Source organism: Fundulus heteroclitus, chromosome 19 (genome assembly GCF_011125445.2).
Source record: "Fundulus heteroclitus isolate FHET01 chromosome 19, MU-UCD_Fhet_4.1, whole genome shotgun sequence".
In the NCBI taxonomy this organism is placed as follows: Eukaryota; Metazoa; Chordata; class Actinopteri; order Cyprinodontiformes; family Fundulidae; genus Fundulus; species Fundulus heteroclitus.
In genome coordinates, this window is record NC_046379.1 from 24,139,525 (window position 1) to 24,164,358 (window position 24,834).

The following is a 24,834-nucleotide window of genomic DNA, read 5'->3' on the forward strand; positions in this document are numbered from 1 at the left end:
CTTTGGATCAGAAAATGGATGGATCATGTCTTTAATACAGGGGCCAGGTCCAGTTCTACAGGGGCACTGGCCCTTGTTGGCCCCTGTCTAGAACCGCCCCTGTTCCGAATGGCTTCCGTAGCTCTTCGCCTTCGTAGCTGAACATGGATTTAAATCAGAGTCCTCTGGAAGAAGGCGCTCTCAAGAAATCCCTCAAATGTAATCTTTAGGGGGAAGACTGGAGGAGAAAGCAGAGGATGAGAACGTATAGGATGAACTCTGTGCACTGACATCTCCTGGTGGAAATGTGCTACTGCAGCCAACAGGAGCCAGAAATGAATGCTGCCAAAAATAGCGCTCACCTTGTGGACAGAGATTCAACCCCATTCAAGGTTTATGTGTTTCGGCATGGAGTCGAGCAGACCTGCATTATCTTCCCCGCTCGGTCTTCTATTGGACTGTTTCTGCCACTTTGAAGAAGAAAATGACACATGCTATGTCATTTATGAGTTTTAAAATCCTGGATATCAGATGCCAAGTTATGATTTATAAGATGGTCATAGTTTTAGATAACTAGCCATTTGGGAGATGTAAGATACACTCACAAATATTTATTTAAAAAAAAAAGGAAATGAGAAAGTATTAATTTTTACCCTCAACGTCATGATTATGATGGAAACCGTGACTATAGGAGGCACTTGTAATCACGAGTTTCAGAGGGATAAGAATTTGTTTAGTATTATGTTAAAATATGATACATTATAATTATTAAGTCTGAGTTTTGAGAAACAAAATCATGAGGAGAACTTTCAAAGTCAGAAGTTTCAAAGCCATAAGTATGAGTTTTAAAGTTATATTTTTAAGATGCAAAGTCAGAATTTGGAAATTACAAGAAACATAATAATTTAGAGGTCTATTTTCCCCCCCAAAGTTTTTATTGTTTTTTGTTTATGATATTGTATACAACTTAAATGAATCTTGGGAACAAGATGCCAATTCAACAAATTAATAAAACAGAGTCCTACATTCTCTCTTGCATCAATTATAAAGTCATATTCAATAAATTAGAATATTATTGAAAAATAAATATATTGCAGTATGGGAAACAAAGTATATAGATTTAACACAGACCGATGATGTGTTAAAGCCTTTATTTCTGTTATTTATGATTTATTTCCCCCACCAACAGATAATAAAAACGGTAACGGTGCAAAAGGTAATTTTAATCTGACAAAACGCCTCTTAGAAACACTAATTCTGATTTATTGAACACAACTGTATGTCCAAGAAATGCATAATTATGAGATCGAGATTCACATGTTCAGCTTCTATAATGTTCGTATATGGTTCCTAGAGTTGAACAAAGTCTTCTTATTATAAGCATCATAAACTAATCTTTCCTGACTTATACGTTCCAAAAACTCTTTTATCTATTGTTTAGTAGATGGAGGTCCTATACTTTTCCAACCGAAGGCAATTTTGACTTTTAAAGAAAATTATAATAGGATAAACCCATAATTAGGAGTTTCAAGATCAGAATAATGACTGTATGTACCAATAAAGACACAACATGAACCAATTTGTCTTTCAAGGGGCCAAAACGGGCCTTTAAAGAAACAGAACATTAAGGCTGTAAAGTCAGGAGCCTTATGCTTTTTAGACATTTATATTGAGGAGGAGGTTTTCTTCAAAGCTAGCCAATCAGAGAGATCGATTGCCATTAATTTCACCTCTCTGCGGCTCAGTCCCTCCACTTGTCCGGCCCTTTGCTTTGGTAGCAGCCAGCAGCCCGTGTTATGGTGAATGTAGAACTGCGCTGGCTCAAAGCAACAAAGGCGACATAGGAAGTGGAGAATGTGCAATCGGGGGTCTATGAGTGAGGTCTCGTCCTCCCTCTCTCTGCTCAGAGTGAGCCGCTCTCTCCTGGTTTATTTTGAGGTTGTCTTATCACAGCTGCTGTATCAGTGGTGGCCGCCTGTCCGAAACCCTTCGGCACGCTTTGCCTTTTCCCTTCTGGACCTTTGTCCTGGTAAGACCCGATTTGCTTGTAACCCTTCCTCTTAGGGGGATGTTTAACATCAGGATTTGAGGAAAATCCATTTGTTGGAATGATTTCCACGTGTCTTGTCGTTCTCTAACATACTAATGTGTGTTTCACTGCATGTAATGACAAGTTGGACACGTTGAATATGAGAAGCTCATAGCAGGGAGACGCAGATGCGTCATTTGTTGACATTGGTTTTCATTTCTTTCCTTGGAGAAAAGAAAACTTTTAAATCTCTAACGGAGAATTTCTGCCCAGTTACAGATTCTCCAAAGCATTAAGTATTTACCTGTTTCATTGTTTTTTAACAAATAACACCTTTCAAAATATCGAACTGAGTCCCTTACATAACGTATCTTTGATCTGAATATAAATAGATGAAGAACCCTGTTTTCACTGACCCGCACATCAATAAGCATGGATTAGAAACAAAAAAAATAAAGAAATAACGTGCCCATATTAAGAAGTTCCTAAAATAGCTTGCGGTTCTGGAACAGGTGCCATGTGCTCTGCTTGTGAAAGCACAGGCAGCGTGAAGGCTGCACTAATTTTATGCACCTCAGAGGCTCTGAATGTGAACGACACAAGCAGGCAATGTCACATTATATCACACCACTTGCTCTCGTCTGAGCGGTGGGGGATGGCGTTGTTGCCAGAAAGGTGATGTTTCCCAAAATCTGTGCTAAAAGTCAAACATCATAACAAATCTAATATTTTGTGCTAAACCTCATCTGTCCAGATTTTTGTACATTCCTGTTCCTGGAAAAAGTCAAGATGCTGTGTAAAAAAAATAACGGATAGTTGTAATTAAAAACTGTGTTTTTTCTTCAGTGCAAATAAGTGAAATCAGGCACACTAATTACAGTGGACACTGTAGTGCCATCTATTCATCTATCTGTCTGTCTATCTGTCTGTCTGTCTGTCTGTCTATCTATCTATCTATCTATCTATCTATCTATCTATCTATCTATCTATCTATCTATCTATCTATCTATCTATCTATCTATCTATCTATCTATCTATCTATCTATCTATCTAAATAAAACTACTACTACTACTTTATAAAGCACTTTAAAACAACAGCAACTGTGACAAAGTGCTGTACAAGCAATAATCAATAAACATTTAAAATGGGAAAAATAAAAGATTACAATAGAAATATGAAAAGGAATAAGAACAAGAGTCTCAACATGTCTATATATATATATATATATATATATATATATATATATATATATATATATATATATATATATGCCTTATTGGAGATTGGCGGGATGGCCTGACAATAGCCTACATGGTTGTATTATTTACCTGCTGTTTGCTATTTGACATAAAATGTTACGTTGCATGCTCCTTTGGTTTAACATTGTGCAACTTATTCAACATTTTAAAGTCCTTGCTTGATTCTCGTTACGCTCCAAAAACTAGCAAATTAAAAACAATCCAATTTCTGTCATGTTGCTTGCCCTGCCCTGGGTCAAAAATGGACCAATTCAGCTCTGGGGTTTTCTGACACAAGAGGGTTAGGTAATGGGTTTGACACCAGATATTGGCTCAGGTTTTCAAAATCAAGATTAGAGTGACTAATGTGGGATTTTAAGCAAAGCCGGCCTAAGTGTTTCTCTGTTTATGACGAAGTTGCCATGGATCTTGTTGATTACATGGACACAGAAGAAGATTTTTAAGAAAGAGTGAGAATTGACTGAGTTTGTTGTTACACTTGGGTTAGAGTGCACCAGAAGTAGACCAAATAGTTTGAGAAGATCAAAAACATAACATGTTACTCAGATGTCACTGAAGATTGCACAGTTCTTCTTTGCCCTTCCCTAAAACAAAGCAAAGGTTGAATGTTTTTTTTTTTTTTACTGATGCAGAGCTAGTGGACCAAGGAGAGGACCAAGCTTTCTGTTGAGTCACTGAAGGGGATTCTGCTTGTGCAATGTGATTTCAAAGACGCTTCTTGCAAAGGCTTGCTTAGTTTGTGTCCAAAGAATCTGATGAGACTAGGTCTGTAGCACAATATGGATGGGCAGAGAAGGAGGATGAAGAAAGAATTAAGATGAAGAAGACAACTACTAATTTTATTATTACACCTAAAAGAAAATAACAACATACATGTTTTTAAGAATATTATTTCAGATTTTTGTTTATTTGTTTGTCCTCCGTGAATCGAAAAGTGAGCTAATATACTTACAGATTAATTTTCTCATTCAGAATAATCATTGTTTCAATCCTTATTTAATTCCAGAGATTTTAAGGTTATTTTTAGTCTTGTAGACTTATGACAGGCTATCTGAAGTTTGTTATTTACCTATTCTTTCTAGCCACACAGAGAAGGCATACTTTAAATATGTTTAATATTATAAGTCTTCTTTCAGTACCATTAAAGTGTTTCACGACTGGGTCAAGAGTCCTCTTTTATGCAAAATTTAAATATGGTCACCCTAATTATATTTGGACAATAAAATTCATCCTCAAAACCTAACACTGCTAACTTTGCTTGTCTATACACTTCATCATGACAGGTTCTTTGGCCAAAGTGAGAATGCTGCTAGCGCTAGCTTGTGCTAACTACTTAGCAGGTAAAAGGAACAAGCTAGTTCATTAGTAAGAACCGAAGACATTAACCCAAATTGCTTCCATTAACAATATGGCACAGCAGAATGTCACTGTCGTACTCTTTCTTACTTCATCCCATGGAACAGCTTCCATGGGATGTCTGATTGTTTAGTTCAAAATGGCGGCCTTGGAGGATCAATGAGGTTTTTTCCAGCTTCTTCTAGACCCCAACAAACCTAATATGGGTCGAATAAATAATCTGGTCATTTTTTTTAGAATGTTTCTGAATCAAAAGGCAGCAGAATAACAATGAAAAAATAAGAGTTATATAAGAGAATATCTAAAGTAGAAAAATAGAAAATGCATGTGACAAAAAAGCGTATATTTAGGCAACCACTGAAATATATTACTTTGGCTGAGAAGCATTTTTCTCTCTATTTCTCTGTCGCTACCTCATCAGTTCATCATAGCAACGCTAAAGCTTCTGAAAATGATGCGTTTATTCTGGGCCTCCATCACAGAGCCCCCTTGTTTAGGTACTCACTCAGAATTATGGAGGCTTGTCAGGAGAGCGGCCCCGCCCCCACCGGTCCTGGAGCGTCTCCGGCCGACGATGGCCACATTGACCTGACAGAGGACCTGGCCCAACAGCTGGAGGACATCATTAGCACCTACCATGAAGCCCAGATTCCAGCTGAGCCAGAGGACACAGAGGAGGTCACAGCTGCCAAAGAGCCAGACGCCCGCAAGGACCAGAAACTGGAGAAGAAAATGCTCAAAAATCTAGGTGTTTTTATTTCTTCCTTCCCGAACGTTTCATTGATTTTTAGGTCCGGTGGTTCCGACTTTTGCTCAGTCAGCAAAAGTCTTAGTTGTATTGAAACTGATAGGTTTGTAAATCCATCCGTTAGGCATAACAGTAACATGAACCGTTTATACTTTGTTATTGTCGCTTTGAGGATGTTTCTCACACTGTGGGCAGACAAAGTTTGTGTAATTTACAGAGGAATCTCTTTACACATCGTAGACACTGATGGATGATGTTTAACTGTTCAGGTAAGGACGCCATGCTTCTAATGCAAAGTTTGAACAAACTCGACTCTCCGGAGCAGAAGCTGGAAGCCGTCATTAAGAAGCACGCAGAGCTGGTGAGTAAAAGGCAAACCAGATTCTGTTTATGAACAAGGCTCTTGTGGGCTCAAGATTTGTGTGTGGTTTGTGTGTGTTTGTGTCTCTCTGCAGCTGGAGGAGCATCGCAGTGATCAGAAGCAGATGAAGACTCTGCAAAAGAAGCTGCTCCAAGTGATGAAGGAGAAGGACCAGCTGCAGAGCGAGCACAGCCGGGCAGTGCTGGCTCGCAGCAAACTGGAGGGGCTCTGCAGGGAGCTGCAAAGACACAACAAGACCTTAAAGGTACTTCAGTCCAGATGTTATCCATTAACAAGGCAGACGCATTCAAGCCTAAACAGTCAGGGTGTCAAATCTTAGCTCATTACTGGTATTTGGGCTAGAGCTGCGCAGTTCTGCACAGTGGATTGCAAACGTATTCACACCCCTTGAATTTTCCCCATTTTCACGCATTAAGACTAGAAACTTCTGTGGATTTTTGGAGGGATTTTACTTGAAAGACCAAGATGAAGGAGTCCACCATTGTTTAGGGATTGGAAAATTATCCATGTTTATTATAAATCTTTTAGGATTAAAAATCTGACAGGCATAGTGTGCGTTTGAATTCAGCCCTCAATACTTTGCAGAGCCACCATGTGTTGCAAGTTTTTGGAGGTTTGTCTTTAAGGGGCTTACTGTATCATGTATGGTAAAACTTTTGCCAATTTGTCTTTACAACAGGGCAGTCAATCAATTTTCAAGTCTTACCACATATTCCCAGTTGGATTTAGGTTTGGACTTTGACTGGATCATTGTTCTACGTGTATGTGCATCGGTCTAAACCATCAATGTTCTCAGCCTGAATGTTTAGGCTTGTTGCTCTGCTGGAAGGTGAACCTCTGCCCCAGGCTCAAGTCTTTCCCAGCCTCCAACAGGTTTTCCTCCATGATTGCACTTTATTTATAGTTTCATCCATCTTCCCATCAATCCTGACATGCTTCCCTACCACTGCTGCAGGGAATGGACCCCACAGCATGATGCTGCCACCACCAGGTTTTACAGTGTGGATGGTATCTTAAGGAATGCCATTTTTAATTAGATTATTATGCTGTTCCTTGAAAACTGCCGCTGTTCTGTAAAGGCCAGATTCATAGAGTGCACACCTCATAGCTGTCCTGTCAACAGATTGTCCCACCTGAGCTGCAACTCTTTGCAGCTCCTCCATGGGCCTCTCAGCTGGTTTTCTGATTAATACTCTCCTCCCCTGACCAGTTTAAAAATTATTCTCTAAGATACTGCATCACTGACTAAAAACACGTCACCCTTTGCCGATTTCTATTTGTACATAAAAACCTTTCTGCCAAGTCACAGTTTTGCATTAGTGTGTGTGTTGTCCAAGCAGAGCCAGGCTGAGGTATAAGCAAGCTTTGAGACTGGTGTGAGGACCCCGAGAGCAGTTTTAGGTAGTACAGGTCGACAATCACACCAAATAAATACATACATACATACATACATACATACATACATACATACATACATACATACATACATATGAAGCAAAACTGTCATAATTTGAATGGATGTGAACAGTCAGATGTTTTATGGTTTGCTTTTCAGCAGTAAAAGTGTTTTTATTACGTTTGATAACCATGTATCATTTTCCCTTCTCTTCACAATCCCACAATGGTTTCTACTGTTCTATCAGGAAAAAAATCTAATGAAATAAAGCTAAGTTAGTGGTTGGAACATTTTAGAATCGGAAAAAGTTTAAGAGGAATTAGGGCTTTTGGAGGGCACTGAACACTTGTCCGAAACCATTCCTCATCCTATATAAACATATAATATATGTTTTGTTTTGGTTGTCTGTAAAATCTGGGAAACTGTGAAGTAGCATGAAAAATACACCTTGATTACTTTATTATAATTTTCACAATTGATTGCTAAAAGTCTAAATGAGAAGAGAGAGGCACACTTTAATTCAGTCTTCTATCAGGTTATTAATTTTCTCACACCCTGTTGAGACGTCGGTGGAGGACTCCATGAAACCATGGATACGGGGGAGCGCTGTTTTTAGTACTAAGACGTATCCCTGACTTGCAGGAGGAGACGCTGCAGAGGTGCAGGGAAGACGACTTAAAGAGGAAGGAGATCACCACCCATTTCCAGGGGACTCTGACCGAGATCCAAGCCCAGATAGAGGAGCACAGCAGCCGCAACACCAAGCTGTGCCAGGAGAACAGCGCCCTGGCAGAAAAACTCAAGGCCCTCATTGCACAATACGACCAGCGAGAGGCGGTATGGAGCTTACCACACACAACGCTGTCAGCTCCGTGCCAGACTTAAAGAGCAGATACAGTAAAGAAGAGAAAGGTCAAATTGTACTCTCACTCTGCACCACAGGGAGTGGATATAACGTGCTTTTGCAAACCTCCATGTGTCCCCGTGCCCATGCATTGCTTGCAGTTTTCACCCTGGTCTCGCGTCTATCATACACAGTAGTTTCAGCCAAAAGATCTCTGAGTGAGAAATGAAATATCTCCCTGTGTGAAAGCAACTCATAAATCCCCTTGAATTCCTACCAGAACCTGGAAAAGGTGTTCAAGCACAGAGACCTGAAGGAAAAGCTGCTGGAGACCAAGCTTGAGCAGGCGAACCTGTTCCTGAAGGAGGCCGAGGGGAAGCACAAGCTGGAGAAAGAGCTTGTATGTCCAGTCTGTCACCTTTGTCGTGCTCGTTCGTGTATGCGATCTTAATATGAGTCTGTACCTTTTTACATGGAACGTGTCGATGCCCCACAGCTGCTTAAACAAGTGGCAGAGTACAAGGTGCAGCTGAATGGCCTGAGGGAGCAGGAAAGTGACATGAGGACTCAGGTAGGATGAGAGGGCGCCACGAGGCAACGTTGGTTTGTTTTATTCCACCTTTAGGAGAACGTTTTATTTTATCGTGTTTCCTTCATCACCTCTTCTCAGCTGGACATGTACTCCAAAAAGTTTGATGAGTTCCAGGGTACGGTGTCAAAGAGCAGCAGCGTCTACAGCAGCTTCAAGCAGGACATGGACAAAGTAAGAACGGCCTTTCGCAATAATTCCTCTGCTTTGCTGTCAGTTGTGGATACAACGTTGAAGAGAATGACGGGAGGTGCGCTGTGCATTGCATAAATAGTTTTTTTTTTAATGTTTAGATGGCTAAGAAAATGAAGAAGCTGGAGAAAGAGTGCCATTCATGGAAGACTCGCTTTGACAACTGCAACAAGAGTCTCGTTGACATGGTGGCTGATGTAAGCAACACTCTCCTTCAGCCATTCAAGCCCTCACAGTTCTTTGTAAAAGCGTTCTAAAACTTTTCCACCCTTTTCTCAAATTTCAACCACCAACTTTGGTGTGCTTTATTGGGATTTTATGTGGTAGACCAACATAAAGTGGCTCAGCATCGTCAAGTAGAAAAATTGGATGATGTGTTTTAAATAATAAAAAAATGTATCCTAGCTTTAATTAGTTTCACCCCCTTTACTCTGATGACCCTCAATAAAACGCAGTGTGAGTAAATACAATCGGAAGTACCTAACTAGTAATTAGAGTCTACCAGCAGTCTATTCTCCTCTGAGTTACAGCTGTTCTGTGAAGGTCTCAGATGTTTACAGGATCAAACACCGTCGTGAAGATCAAGGGACACAACGGCGTTAAAACAATGTCCAAATCTTAGACAACCCTAAACATTATAGCCTGAGCAACCTTGGACTGGTTTAGATCAAAACATATTCCAAGGATTAGAAACTCCCTGCACACGTCTAGATGTGAATCTGTGGTTAGACTTGAAAATTTGCTGTCCACGGATGGTTCCCGCCAAATCCCACTGAGCTGAGATCTATAGATCTACAAAGCTGATCTACGTACACGAAATGACTTGCAGCTCCAATAGCATGGGAAAATGGTTCTCTAAGATACTGCGCCAGTGACTAAAAACACGTCACCCTTTTCAGATTTCTATTTGTACATAAAAACTTTTCTGGCTCTTCACAGTTTTGCATTAGTGTGTGTGTTGTCCAAGCAGAGCCGGCCTGAGGTATCAGCAAGCTTTGATACAGCTGGTGTGAGGGTCCTGAGAGCAGTTTTAGGTAGTACAGGTTGCTAGCTATTGCTAGCACAATAGCAATTAGCAAATCCCACTGATCTCCAGCTCCCAACAAGAAAGCGCTCAACGGCGACACAATGTAATGGCCTGATCTGACCTCAAATTATCGTAGAATAATTGAGATATACGTAGCTTGAAGGCGGCCACAAAACAAACGCCACTTAGGGCTTCATACAACATTTGGTCAGGTCCTTGGTCTATCACGTACAGTCTGAATAAAATACGTTGTGGTTTGTTGTTGTAATGTGAAAAAAACTTTAAAATGTGAGACTAGCTTTGCAGCACTGTATTTGTGTACAAAGATCCCAGCTTGAATTGGCTTCCAGTTATAGAGAATAGAGAGAAATGTAAGTGTTTTGTCTGTTTCATCCCAACAGAGAACGATCAAAGAAAAAGAGTTTGAGCTTCTCACCGTCAAGAACCAGAAGCTCGAGAGTCTTTGCAGGGCTTTGCAGGAGCAAAGAAAGAGCCTATCTGAGAAGGTGCAGGGAGCTCAGCCAGACGTACACAATCCTGAACAAGAGCAAAGGGAAGGCAGCGAGGTGCAGGAGGCTCCCAGAGACCAAAAAGAGGATGATCTAGCTCAGAACACAGGAAACCCCGTCTCTGCTGGAGCACCAGCCCTCTCCTCTCCGCTGACCGAGGCACTGGCTAAGCTGAAGGCTGAGCAGGCTCTTCTGAAAGAGATCGCTGGTTCTTTCACAATATCTCACACGGCGCCTACAGAATCAGCAGATAGTCAGTCACAAGGACTCTCTGGGAGCATCCAAGAGCCAGAGGAGAAACCGGCGGAGGAGAGCAAAAACCAAGACGCCCATGAGTATCAAAATCAAGAACAGAGAGATCGGGAGATGGAGACAGTTGATTAACGCTGAAACCATTGTGATAGAAACCCCGCTGCATGTGAGATTACCAGAAATAATAAAAATAAAAAACACAATGTGAGCTTTGTGTCTGTTCCTCGTGTTATGGGTAAAGGTAGGAGGTTTCTTTTAAGTCTTACAACATGCCAGTTATATATGTGAAGTTTTAAGTGTTGTCGAGGATATAATGCATCCTCGTTACAAGGATACAAAGGTTAGCTCATAGTTTGTATCTAATTGAAGTTGCACACCTAAGTGACAGGAAACTAAAATGCAAACCAAATGCAACTACTACTCCCAAACTGAATCGGGACAGACATTCAATTAAACACCAAGAAACCTGGAAACTTGGCATCTCTCATTCTGTAAAATGAGATGAATTTCTCTCCGGGTACTCCGGCTTCCTCCCACAGTCCAAAAAACATGACTGTTGGGTAAATTGGCGTCTCTAAATTCTCCTTAGGTGTGACTGTGTGCATGAATGGTTGTTTGTCCTGTCTGTCTCTATGTTGCCCTGCGACAGACTGGCGACCTGTCCAGGGTGTACCCCGCCTTTCGCCCATTGAACACTGGAGATAGGCACCAGCACCCCTCGCGACCCCACAAAGGATAGACGTGTTAGAAAATGGATGGATGGATCAACAAGACTCACAGAGACAAAACTACTGCACATCTGAAGAATGCTGCCACAGAGAACTGATAAGCAGCGTGTACGACTCACAAGTTATGAGGTAGACCTTGACAGCACCGGGTTGGACGCCCTTTTGCCCTCAGAACTGCTTTAATTATTTGTGGTTTAGATTCATTGAGTTGTCAGAAACATCTCAGAGATCGTCTCAGAGATTTTGGGCCAAACTGATGCGATTTGTCGGCTGCATGTCCATGATGTGAATCTCCCATTCCACCTTATCCCAAAGGCGCTCTGTTGAATTGGCATCTGGTCACTTTGATGGTCATGGGTGCACAAGGAAACTCCCTGTGAGGCTCAAGAAGCCAGTTTGACAGGGTTCGGGCTTTGTGACATGGTTTATCGCACTGCTGGAAGCAGCCATCAAGAGTCTGGAACACTGTTAGTTCAATCGGTGTTGTTCACCAGTACTCAGTTGGTACTAGGGACAATATGTTGAGAAAATATATCCCCCACACCACTACACCACCAGCAGCAGCAGCCTGGAGCGTTGACAAAAGGCAGGATGGATCCATGCTTTCATGTTGTGTAAACCAAATTGTTACCCCTCCGTCTGATCGCTGCAGCAGAATTGGAGACCTGTCTGACCAGGCAATGGTTTTATAGTCTGCTATTTTCCAATTTCAGTGAGTTTGTGTGGGCTGTAGCCTCAGTTTTCTGTCCTTGGCTGACTGGAATAGTGGCCGGTATGGTCTTCTGCTGCTGTAGCCCATCTGTACCAAGGTGGAAGATGTGGTGGTTTCAGAGACCTTAGCTGTTTCCTCTTTTCAGACAATTGTCTAAATCTGAGTGATGGTTCAAAAAACCTAGGAAAAAAGTTTCTGAAATACTCAAACCAGCCCGTCTGGCACAATGAATGCCACCTTCAGAGTTGTGTGAACCACGTTACCCATGTTGATGATTGGTTTGAGCTCTAGCAAGTCGTCTTCACCACATCTAGATGCATAAATGCATTGGTTTGTTTAATTCAATTAAATTAAATTATATTTATATAGTGCCTATTCATGAAACATGTATAGGCACTATATAACCTCTCAAGACACTTTACAAAGTCAAATTCAATCAGATTATACAGATTGGTCAAAACAATTTCCTATCTAAGGAAACCCAGTAGATTGCATCAAGTCTTGTCATGTGAAAGGCTTCTTCACTATTTGTGTCAAAACTTTTAACAGATGTACATAATAAAGTGACCGATTGGTACATATCAGAATCAGAGATTTCTCAATCCAATATTCCTAACATTTATACAGGTAAAAAAAATCTCCACAAACACCCAATGTTTAAAGCATGACTCTAAAATACTTAACCTCTCAGGCCTTTATTATTTTAAAGAACATGCATACATGAATGCTTAATTTAAGCATACATTTTCTAATTTGGCAAAAAGTATTTGAGACATACATGGGTATGGATTACGATTAATGTTTATTTTTTCTTAAATAGGGAATGTGTTATTATATGGAAATGTGGGTAAATATTACAAACTAAGACTTTAAAAGTTAAATTTTCTGTGTTAAACGTGAGGCAGGTTAAGTAATCATTGACAGTGCCAGTTTAAACATTTTTTACTTTAGCTGACAGGCTGTTTGAAGTGTGAAAAGTTGTGCATTTCTTTCACCAGATGGATTTTTGAAAAGGACCTCGCTGAGAAGGAGAGCAAGGAAGGTAGGCGGGCAGCATTTTATGAGGCCAGACAAGTGCGCATAAAAACAGACAGCGGACACAGTGTTCTGCAGTTGGCTGCCAACATAGGGGGGCAGCCTGATTGGTGGAAGCAGGAGGCCTGTCAGTCATTGCATATAAAGAGCCAGTACACGTTACTGTCTAATGTGTAGTGGAGGACAGAGAAAATACGGACATAGCAAAACCAGTCCTTGCTTGGTTCTGTTGAAGTTGGTGCAACACTGTTCAAGAAGTTTCCGTCTGCATGGCCTATAATAGCTGCAGCCTTTGATTAAGATAAAAATGCAAAGAGTATCATTTTCTTATTTTCCTAAAAATGGTATTTCATTTTTCTTTCAGAAAGTCTGTTCAAAATTCATTGAAAGCAGGGACAAAAATTATTAAATAATTATTTTAATTTGGAGTTCCCATAACACATTTTAAAGTGTGAACAGAAACTATTACACATTGTGAACTCTTTGTAATCAGATTTTCCTGCTTCGGGGAACGTTTTACCTCTATTTCTAACGGTCAGAGCAAAGATTAAAGATACTACCCTGTGGTGCGTTTTTGCTCACCAACAAATTCGCATTATACGATTAAGACACAGCTGGGGAACGAAGTATGGATTTCCATTGCTGGATAAAAAAAATATAATAAAAAAACGTGTAAAAAAAATCAGTCGCCAATTGTGCTTTGTGTGTATTTTGGTCGATGACATCACAAGCGGCACTAGAAACATGCAATCAAAGTGGAAAACCAGGAGAAATACAGAGACTCACTCTAAGGAACTCTGATCAATCGCCTCATGCCTGATGCGAGGTCATCAGAGGCCTGATCGCATGCAAGCTTTTTTTTTTTTCTTGATAAAAAACATTTTACACCAACATTTCAGTAGAAAACTGTCTAATATGTTTGATTGTTGACAGACTATATTTTAAGTGGGTTTGATTGATTTTTACTGAAGCTTTAGATTTTGCACCAGCTGCAATTCTTAATGAGACCCAGTCCAACAACGAGATCAAAAGATGGCAAAATCAAAACTTTAGGGTGTGAAAACTTGCACATGCTGCCCTCTTTCCTCAAGTCACTCACAGTTTGTACAAAATTCAAGCCTGATTCAAATCTTGGTCATCTATCCAGACGGCATGGTGAAATGAAACGAGGGTGTTGTTTCTTGATGCTTCCAGCTGTGCTACTTTGCGGGAAGCTCTGGAAGAATTTTGACAGCTAGATGTGAGTTATTAAAATATATTTTGAAGAAAGTCCCATAACGTCCAGGCTGCTGTCAGAAAGCTGAAGCTTTATTAGCTTTCACCGAGTGCAGCTAATGTGCCGCAGGTGCAGAGGGATGCTTTTCTGCAGCGTCTGAATGATGACTTACAGCTAAGGGCGAAGACGGTGGTTGGAAACCTATAGCCAAACTGCTTTCCATCAGAAATACCACTTATCAACGCCCAGACAGGAGAGCGAGTTTGATTAAATGTGCCTGGGTACGGAAATGTGTGCCGTCTATTTTGAACAGCAGTATTTCATGTCTGCTTTGTACTTTGCAGAACAGTGACACTGCAGAAATACCTTGGAAGAGGTTAAAAGACATTGCTGGTGTTAATCTGTCAGTTCTCCAGCCTGCTGTGCCGTTTACATGTTAAAGATCTGGAAAAGAACCAGAACTTTGTACAAAATGGTGGTTGTTTCATTTAGCTGTGAGAAAGGAGCTTCACGCTAGCGACAGGACAGAGGTTCCCAGTTTGAAAGTGCTGTTGGACCCTAATAGGGTCCAACAGCCTGAGGGTCCAACAGAGGGTCCAACAGAGTGAGCAGCAGGTTGCAGATTACGCTCTCTAACCAATAAATAAACACTTGGCTGGATCTTGCACATATAACCTGCATTCAGCTTGGGAGCCTCCGTTAATAAGCAGTTAAGCTTCAGTTTACGGTGTCTGCTTTATGTTGCATATATAGAAGTGTCAACAAGGGATGCTGTTCATTTGAGGTTAAGAGTCTCTGTAGACCCATATGTGCTTTTTGAAAGGAATCTACTAATGTTTGATTGCCTCAACTGTTGGATCACATAGCAGTGTAATTTGATATTTTGTTAATGAAGAAGATCCCATCTCAACAAATGTTGTGATTTGAGTTTGGGTTGTGGTTGTAATTCCGCTTGCTCACCAGCAGAGGAAGTTGCTCCCAAGGTGAGTGCTGGGTGTGGTAGCCTGCTAGGTGCCGTGTTGCTAGATTGGGCCGGTTTCTGCTTTTTTTTCCAGCACTGGAAAAATAGGTTAGGGTTGGACTGCTTTTCACAACATTTGGTGGGTTTTTAGAATGTATTCATAGAAAAATTCTATCAAATAGCTGTCAAAACATACACATTACAAGAAAATGTTGTGTCATGACTGTTGTCATTTCAGCTTTTAACTTTTTGCTCTCTCTCTTTTTTCTTCATAGAAGGTACACCTGGTCTGGCGTTCTGTTAGCTGTGACATCATCCCGGGAAGACAGATCACCCGCTATTACCATCTAATGTAGAACAGATTACTAGATCAATGTGTGCTTCTGTGCTTTTTTGTTTCTCTTGTTGTGTCTCTGTTCTGTCTTCTGTAACCCCAGTCGGTCGAGGCAAATGACCGTTCATACTGAGCCCAGTTCTGCTGGAGGTTTTTCCTTCCCGTTAATGGGTGGTTTTTCTTTCCACTGTCGCTTAATGCTTGCTCAGTATGAGGGATTGCTGCAAAGCCATGGACAATGCAGATGACTCTCCCTGTGGCTCTACGGTTCTCCAGGAGTGAATGCTGCTTGTCGGGACTTGATGCAATCAACTGGTTCCCTTATATAGGACATTTTTGACCAATCTGTATAATCTGACCCAATCTGTATAATCTGACCCAATCTGTATAATATGATTGATTCTGACATTGTAAAGTGCCTTGAGATGACATGTTTCATGAATTGGCGCTATATAAATAAAATTGAATTGAATTGAATTGAATTGATGGCGACCTTACATCACAACATTTTTGTCTAAAGTCTATCCAAAAGCGCAATCTGTATGCAATACTGTATGTAGAAAGGATCGTATGGTGCTAAAATGGTGGATAACCCCTAGACAATGACTCCAAAGCTTCAGCTTTCAGGTATTATAATACAGAAATACAAGCACAACTTCAGGATTTGAAAGAACATGGCACCACAAAAATAAAAAAATAACAGGTCAACATTCCTTAATTTAAGAGAAGGCAATTAATATACTATGTGTAACTGTGATATATTGGTGTATCTTGTCTATGTGTTTTTGCCACTGTCAAGCCTGAATTTCCCCATTGTGGGACATTTTTTTTCCTATTTCTATAAATGTGGTGAAATGGCTTAGTCAAAGTCCAGACCTCAATCCAATTGAGAGTCTACGGTTAGACTTGAAGATCACTGTTCACAAGTGAAAACTGTTTTTGTCTGAAGACGCTGGAGCAGGTGAAATGTGGAGAGTGCAAAAGCAACTGTAAAAGCAGGTGTAATCTCCAGAAAAGGTGGCTCTACAAAGTACCGACTTTATGGGGAGTGAACAGTTATGTGCGCTGAAGGTTTTTTTTGTTATTTGTCCTATTTGTTGTTTGCTTCACAATGAAGAAATGATACATCTTGTTCTGTAAATGAAATGGCGCAAACTCTCAAACAATCCATTTTGATTCCAGCTTCCGAGGCAACAAAACATGAAAAATGCCAATGAGTGAATCCTTTTGCAAGACACTACGTTTCTTTTAACAAACCCTAACATCTCGGTCAATTGTGAGACAAGAAACTTTAAAGTGTCTTTCGAGGACTCACGAAAACAAAATATTCGATTATGGACAAATGGAGCTACACTTTAGTAATCCCACTTAAAAATAATATCTTGGGAAAATTATGTTTTGTATAGGCCAATTATGTGTAGTTGGAAGCGAAGCAAAAAAATTAGACTATTGTCAAATAATGACATCAATTATATCACATTTTCACTTTTATGCTGTTAGTTTTGATGTCACTTGAACATCAGCATGAGACAGGACAGTACAATAAAGACAACAGGATGTCTCTTACCGACTGAAATCAGGGCAGCGTGGAGAATAAAGTCCTGCAGTCCTGTGTGCGGGCCCAGAGGCATGGCTCCTTTAATAAAGCTGTTTTTTATTAAATTCAAAGCTGTCTCACTTAGTTTCTTAAAAACAACCTGTAGCCCAAGAGATGGTGAGAAAGGTCAAGGTATTTTGATCAACCATCGTTCCACTGGTCTGGTTGAAAAAAATTTGACTCCTCTTAGACGTTATAACAGACCCTGTTCACACCACACAGAACAACCAGCAGACATGGCCAATGTGGACAGACTCATGGAGCACATTGGATACTTTGGACCTTTCCAGAAGAAGATAGCCATACTTGGTTCTTTGCCAGTGATACTTTTTGCCTTTGTGTTTGTTGGAGTTGTCTTCCTGGGGCACACCCCTGATCACTGGTGCTGGACTCCTGGATCTGAGCAGCTTGTGGACGAGTGTGGCTGGACTGAGGTCGAGGTGCGAGAAGTTACCGTTCCCCACGCGGCCGGATCGTTCTGCCAAAGATATTCTGCAAATTGGCCCCAAAGCCAAAACAAATGTGATGCGGTGATGTGGGAGCTGGCTTTGAATGGATCTCAGACGTTGCCGTGTGATGGCAGATGGGTATTTGACAAGAGCTACACAACTACTGTTTCGGAGGTAGGTACATTTTAACTCCATCTGAGGCGGCTTGCTTTAGGTTTTTAGTACTTAAAAGTCTAGACCCTTGGTTAAGAATGAAACAAACAGTATTGCCATGAATGCCTTCTGAGAAAGCCTCAATAATTCTTTTATCATACGTGAAAGGAGATGTTTCCAATAGAAGTAAACCCACTTTTGAAGGATAATGCGATGAACAAAAAGTTAGCAGCACAATTATCTGTTTTTGCATATTTACCACAACAAGACTACATGACCGGAAGTATGATATCGTGCATGCACACAATGAGTAAACAAGGGTTAGGGTTACTGAACTCTGTAAATCTGGTTGAACTTAAATCACAGCAACCTGTCACTTTACTGCGAGGCATAGCAGGACGGTCTACTGCTCTTACAGTGGCTGCGTCAGTTGACGCCATCTTGTTTTCTGATAGCTCCGCTGCACTGCCGGCCGTTGGCGCAGCAATATTTACGTCTGTTGATCTGCGTGATCAGCAGACATTATTTGAAGGTATGGTCAGAGTACATGACTTGTTACCTTTAAAAACCTGAAAGTGACAAAGTTTTAAAACCATAATCTCCTGTTTCTCGAGAATTGACTACTTTTTGTTTGACTCCTTTTTTGTTTTTGTTTATCAACTAAAAACCCATTAAAATCAATTGAAATATGACAAAATGTGAAGCAAAAAAAAAAATCTATGGTGTATGAATAGTTTTGGAAGGCACTGTATCATGATGTCGTGCGAATGCATGCATAATTATGTTTGGTAAAACTGATTGTGATCTACTCCCTCCTAGTTTTCACTGGTCTGTGAAAGAGCCTGGCTTGCTGAACTAAATCAGGTGCTCCTGGCTATCGGATTTTTTACTGGCGCTTTTGTGACTAGCTATATAGCTGACAGGTTTGTTATACACCATGCTATCCCAACTTTGTTCCTTGATTTTATTTTAAAAGGTGCTGTTAGTGGTTGTACCACTAAAGGCCATCCTTGGTTTTTCACAGGTTCGGCAGAAAGCCATGCGTCATTGCCTCAATGCTTGGCCTAGGAATTACTGGAGTAGGGATCATGCTGTCACCCTGGTACCCACTGCTGCTCCTCTTGCGATTTGTACAGGGATTTTGTGGAAAGGGAGCATGGACAGCCACCTACGTTCTAGGTAGGTCCTGGATGTTTACTGGCATCACCTCGAGCAGTAATCTATAATCTAGCTTTGCTGAAATAATGATAATAATACATTATTAGTTACAAATGCCTTTCATAAAACTCTAGGCCACTGTAAAAATGAAAACTGAAAAAACAAAAAACAAATTTGAACTTGGTAAAAACATCAAAAAAGTTCGATGGATCACTGCAATCACAAGGAGTCTTTAATAGCTGGGGGGACATATCATGCAAAATCTACCCAGGGTCGGTTCTAGACAGGGGCCAACAGGGGCCCATGCCCCTGTAGAAATGGTACTGGCCCCTGTTATGGCCCCTGTACTAAAGACATAACATTACATAAACTTCTCATAACTATTTGCAATGGCAAAGAAACCATAACTGATTGGTCACTTTGACCAATTTTATTTTTTACCTATACAGTTTTACTCTAAGAAGGATTTAGAAATTAAGATGTTTCACGTTTAGCTTTAGCCATATTGAGCTGGGTGGCAAAGTTTTCAACTGCTAGATCAGGTGTCTGAAACCTGCACTTCCAAAACCACAAGTGGCTCACTTAATATTATTACACAGTTAAATATTGCCATTTTATTGTTTCACTTTTTTGTTCTGTGCCCCTGTGAAAAAAACACTGGCCCCACCTTGGCCCCCCTGGTAAACTTGGTCTAGAACCGCCACTGAATCTACCCTTTTAGCCCTGGAGTCAGGTCATACAGAGACCTGGAGTTTCTAGGTGTGCAGCAGATTTGAATGTTGTCTGTCCAGGTGTAGCATAGATGTCTTTATATTCTGTTTGAGGTCATATTTTTCAAGCCGTTCATTTAGAGTTGCACTTCCCCACAACTGAATGATTTAAATGTGAAAGGAAGGCATTAAAAAAGCCTGATATGTCCCCTTTAAGTCTGGATCTGAGCAGGGGAGGATGGCCAATATGCGAAATGAGGAAAATTAAAGGATGAGAACGGAGTAAATACAGATAAAGCAGGTCAGTTCATTAAAGTGCCTTTTAAACATGGTTAAGAACAAAAAGAACATGTTTTGATACCTTAATATATAAACATGTTGCCTCAAACTCTCATATTTTACAGTTGTTGAGTTTTTTGGAGCAGAACACAGAAAATTTGTGTCTATGGTCAGTCGGATTTTCTACTCTGTTGGTTTGGTCATCCTGCCTGGCCTGGCTTACATTCTGGTCTCCTGGAGGAATCTGCAGCTGGCTATGAGTCTTCCTTCCTTTCTGTTTGTCTCATACTACTGGTATGAGATTTATATCACCAGAACACAAACAAAAAGTCACATTAGCTCTGATTTTTAAAGTGCATTTTATTAGTAACATTTTTTTTTATTCAAGGTTTGTCCCAGAATCTCCTCGGTGGTTGTTTTCCCAAGGAAGAAACACAGAGGCCATGAAAGTTGTTTCAAACATGGCGAAATGTAACAATAGAGTTTTGCCACAGAATATCCAGGAGGTATTTAGAAGTACTGTACATCCAGCTTAGCTTGGCAACAGCAGTGATAAAATCTCACTGGGATCCATTTCAGATGATTCCTTTGGAGGAAAAGAAAGAAGCGCCTTCAGTGTCAGTCAAGGATTTATTTCGGACACCAAACATAAGAAAAAACACACTGATTTTAACTTATGCCTGGTGAGTCAGTCCATAGTACCCGCTAGTATTCCATAAACTACATCAGCACAAACAATGATGCCACAGAATACAACGGTATCCATTTTGTGGACAGCCCAAAAGGAAAGTTTACTTGAATCTCTTTTCTTGCAGGTTTACAAGCACTGTTGTGTTTCAAGGCCTGGTCCTACGGCTCGGGATAATTGGAGGTAATCTATTCCTGGATTTCTTCACCTGTGCTGTGGCAGAGCTGCCCGCAGGCCTCATCTTCTATCTGCTGGTGGACAGAGTGGGCCGACGCTGTCTAATGGCCATGACTAACCTCACCGCAGGAATCGCTTGCCTCGTCGTCCCTTTCATGTCCACCAGTGGGTTCTGCTTTGGAACGACACAGAACGGTCAGTCGTTTGCCGTGATGGTGAGGATACCCGAGTACGAACTGTCTTCTCTCTCTGTTTTGCAGATTACTCCTGGTTGGGAAAGTCTGTCGCAATCATTGGGAGGCTTGCTGTTGCCATTGGGTTTGAGACTGTGAACTTCGCAAACACAGAGATGTATCCCACCTCTCTGAGGTGTAACATCATTTTGTGTCGATAGTCATTGCCACTGTTTAGTGTGATTGGTTGGGAGGATGTAATGACTGTACTATTAATCTACATGGCACAAGGAAGGAAAACTATTCTTCTATTGAACTTTTTAGTGACTCTTTTTTTCTATCAATCTATCGTCCAGCTCTAGCTCTTGGCACACAAGATACACTATGTTGCCAAAAGTATCTGCTCATCTGCCTTCACAAGGATAAGAACCTGAGTGTCATGCCATCCTTAATCCACAAGGTGTACTGTCAACGCACCCCTATAATAATTCTTGTGTGGAGGCTTTCTAGAAAGTTGCTGGTGAAGATTCTCAGTCATCCAGGTCATGGTCATCCCAAAAAGAGTAAAAAACAAAGCAACTGGACTTGTTTTCTATAGTTTGAAGACGTTTCGCTTCCTCTCCAGGAAGTCGTTAAAGTCATTAAGCCAGCAGATTGAACCGAAAAGAGTGGACCAGTTTCGGTTCAATCTGCTGGTTTAATGACTTTAACGACTGCTCATTACTAAGGGGGTGGACCTGTTTCTGTTGAATTTGCATGTTGTCTAAGCCATTACAAGGCCTTTGTTGGGCAGTGGTATAAAGCTTGATGCTCCACTTTACTCCAGACTTTTTGAATTGAGAAAGCTTCCTGGATAGGAAGGGATACGTCTTTAAACTATGGAAAACAAGTCCAGTTGCTTTGTTTTTTTTACTCTTTTTGGAATTCCAGAAAGTTCAGAAGTATTTTTCTGATAATATTTGATTATTCATCCAGAGAAGCATTGGCCTGGCCTGGTAAAGTCAGGCCTGACCCAGGTTTGCTGCTCAGAGCTCATACTGAAGGTGTTGTATCAGAAGGAGGTCAGGACTCTGTAAAGGCCAGTTAAGTTCTTCCAGACCATAGTCGCTGAGTGGCGGTGTGTTTCACACCACTGCATCCATCACTTTGTTTCGTACCGGGTGATGTAAGGCTGGGTGCTTCCATTGCTTTCCATGGCCGAGCAAGCAATTCAATGACGCTCTCCACAGCTGCATTGAGCCTACGCTAATGTGAAGGCCACACAAAGTTCAGAGCTCTGTATCTATTTACTCTGTGCACCTTAGCATCCACTCTGTGTACTTATGTGGCTCGCCCCTTGCTGGCTAAGCTGTTGTTCCCAATCATTTCCCCATTGTTATAACACCACTAACCACTAACCCAGGGTTTTTAGTAGTGAGGACATTTCTCAGCTGGACTTTTTGCGCTGGTGGCATCTTGTCATAGTACCAGACTGGAAGCCATGGTGGGTTTCGCGACAGGGACCCATACGTTCACAGATGTTCGTAGAGGGAGCTTGCATGTCAAGAGGCTGGATTTTATCCACCCGTGGTCAGGGAAGAACTGAAACACCTGAATTAAATGATTTAGAGAGGTGGCGAAATACCTTTGGTGATATGGCGCAGGTGATGTGAACTCAAGTCACAAACTGAATGTCATAAGAATAGATTTGGGACATTGACAGCAAGGACTTTTTCAATTCACTCATACTTGAGACATTCGATTTAAATAGACTTTATATCCTACATCCAGCAACACGTATGTAGTTTATTTTTTTTGCATCTAATTGTATTTCTTTTTCTTCCTTTTTCCTATGACTGCCAACTTTTCTAATTCCTCTCAGAAATGTGGGTCTGTCCGTGTGTTCGTCAGCCAGTGACATTGGTGCGATTGCATCTCCCTTCCTGCTGTACAGACTGTCCAACGTCTGGAAGGAGCTGCCTCTTATTCTTTATGGTGTAACATTTTAGTGAAGTCATCCTCCGAAAGCAGTTCAAAGACTTTGCTTAATATACGTTTACAATTAAAGTAAAATATTCAATATCTGTTCAAGGTGTCATGTTGGTGCTGTACAGTGCTCTGGTGACATTGTTGCCTGAAATGAGTGGAGTTTCCCTGCCTGAAAACATAGAGGACGTGGAAAATCTGAAGAGGTAAATTATTTCTAAATAAACCATATGATATATTTAGTTTACGGCGGAGAAGACAGTTAAACGGACAGGATAATGGAAAACTCCTGCTATTGACAATTAACACGAATACAAAACACAAAACAACTATCAAACCAAGGGGTACAATTTAGCTGAGATGTAACAGAAAAATGTCCAAATCTCAAAGGAATAGAAACACAAGATTAAACTAAACACCAAAGTATGAATTAGTGAGCATAAATAACGGGAAAATGGAGAAAACAAAGATACGAGAGAAACCCCAATAACTGTAGAACATGACAGTTATTCCTTCACCCCAGAAATATATCAAAAATCCAGTCAGATTTATGGGTGAGTGTCTGAAACACAACAGAGCAAATTTTATAGAAGAGGAAGTCAGACTGTGACAAGAAGGCAACTGATGAGCAGCGAACGTCTGAGAGAATATTGTAATAAATGCAGATTTAGGTAGATGCAGCAGAAAGATGAACTAATTTGGCATTTTGTGTTTTCTCACAGGGTGAGAAAGAAATCGAAGAATAAAACTGGAGACAACCCAGTTATATGACAAAGGACCGAAGACCTGACTAGAAGGACTGTTCCTCTGTTATTTTGCACAGAAGTACTGTTTTTTTATTCTGCAGATTTGTGTTACATAATTTTGTGCTGCTCAACGGTGTTTATCTGAGATTTGCCCAGCAACCAAATCTATATTTTTCAGGACAAAAAAAAAATCAGATATTTATATCACTGATATGCAGAGCTTTGCTTTTGCTTGTAGTTTTTCCCCTCATTCAAGTGTCTGTTACATAACATGTTATTTCAAAAACATCTTTAAAATCCACCCGAAGCTTTGCAGCCTCATGGACTTTTGTAGAACATCTTTCATGCAACCTCCTTAGGGAGAAATCTTTTCAGGCAACACATTTAATGAAACAATTTCATCATCTGAGAAATGTGTCTTATCCTTAACAGTAACATAGCCTTATCTGAAAACCTGACCCTATTTGAGGCTATTGACGGCTTATAATAAAAATGACTGCATCTGGGTAACATCCATTCTTGGACTTTGCAGTGTTGATCTTTCCTGCAGGCAACAATTGGCCTCAGCGTGTGTTTATGAAAACCTTCACCTCCTAAGAATCTTCAGAGGCACCAAAATAGAATGGAAAAGCCAATGCATAATGAATGCTGAGTTTCTACCTCTGACCATTTTAGATTCTTTATCCATTTGTCAGGTTACATCTGCAGACTTCATGAATTTCATTGTCATTTTAAAAGAGCACTAACCAGTGGTTATGAATAAAAATCTGAAGTGTGCTTGATCAGTCCCCTTTACTCTGTCCGCCTGAACAAATTCCTGTGCAGCCAATTTCCTATTACAAGTCTCCTTATTATGAGATAAAGTCCAGCTGTGTGCAGTTTGATCTCAGTCTAAATCCTACTGGTATGTGAAGTTCTCAGTGCTTTCTTAAAGTACATTAGTGAACAAACAACAGCAGGAACAGGTAAAAAAAAAATAAGTTTGTTGCTTGCTGTCTGAAAAAGAAAAAAGTTTAAACTGTTAAAAGTCTAAACTGACAAGGTGGGGATGGTGATCAATAATCAAGAAAGCAGAAAACAGGTCCAGGTGGGAGAAACTGTGAAAAATGACAATTATTTCTAATGCAATGTGTTTTTTTAAGTAGCATTGTTGAAAAAAAAAAAAAGCCATAGGGGACATCTGTATCTGC

General features: G+C 40.6%; 2 protein-coding genes across 2 annotated transcripts; both read left to right on the forward strand.

The window, feature by feature from the left end:
- Nucleotides 1–1,765: 1,765 nt before the first annotated feature.
- On the forward strand, nucleotides 1,766–10,771 carry txlnbb (taxilin beta b). The gene is made up of 10 exons (XM_012872309.3): nucleotides 1,766–2,008; nucleotides 5,107–5,372; nucleotides 5,642–5,733; nucleotides 5,828–5,998; nucleotides 7,793–7,987; nucleotides 8,275–8,394; nucleotides 8,491–8,565; nucleotides 8,665–8,757; nucleotides 8,877–8,972; nucleotides 10,204–10,771. Exons 2-10 carry the CDS (start codon nucleotides 5,138–5,140, stop codon nucleotides 10,693–10,695), a joined length of 1,569 nt encoding a protein of 522 aa, XP_012727763.2. The 5' UTR covers nucleotides 1,766–2,008; nucleotides 5,107–5,137; the 3' UTR covers nucleotides 10,696–10,771.
- A 6,611-nt stretch (nucleotides 10,772–17,382) lies between these two features.
- On the forward strand, nucleotides 17,383–24,012 carry oct2 (organic cation transporter 2). Its single transcript, XM_021321333.2, has 11 exons — nucleotides 17,383–17,769; nucleotides 18,568–18,671; nucleotides 18,773–18,927; nucleotides 20,021–20,189; nucleotides 20,284–20,401; nucleotides 20,475–20,578; nucleotides 20,711–20,925; nucleotides 21,021–21,129; nucleotides 22,795–22,907; nucleotides 23,005–23,104; nucleotides 23,621–24,012. The coding sequence occupies exons 1-11, from the start codon at nucleotides 17,383–17,385 to the stop codon at nucleotides 23,667–23,669; spliced, it is 1,623 nt and encodes a 540-aa protein (XP_021177008.2). The 3' UTR covers nucleotides 23,670–24,012.
- The last annotated feature ends 822 nt before the right edge of the window (nucleotides 24,013–24,834 follow it).

Excerpts from the sequence above, each read along its gene's own strand:
- txlnbb (XM_012872309.3), top strand. The coding sequence starts at position 5,138 with ATGGAGGCTTGTCAGGAGAGCGGCCCCGCCCCCACCGGTCCTGGAGCG. Across the intron at positions 8,395-8,490 it reads ACAAGCTGGAGAAAGAGCTT|CTGCTTAAACAAGTGGCAGA; the intron begins GTATGTCCAGTC and ends GATGCCCCACAG. Across the intron at positions 8,973-10,203 it reads TCGTTGACATGGTGGCTGAT|AGAACGATCAAAGAAAAAGA; the intron begins GTAAGCAACACT and ends TCATCCCAACAG.
- oct2 (XM_021321333.2), top strand. The coding sequence starts at position 17,383 with ATGGCCAATGTGGACAGACTCATGGAGCACATTGGATACTTTGGACCT. Across the intron at positions 18,672-18,772 it reads ACTAGCTATATAGCTGACAG|GTTCGGCAGAAAGCCATGCG; the intron begins GTTTGTTATACA and ends GGTTTTTCACAG. Across the intron at positions 22,908-23,004 it reads GCTGCCTCTTATTCTTTATG|GTGTCATGTTGGTGCTGTAC; the intron begins GTGTAACATTTT and ends TATCTGTTCAAG.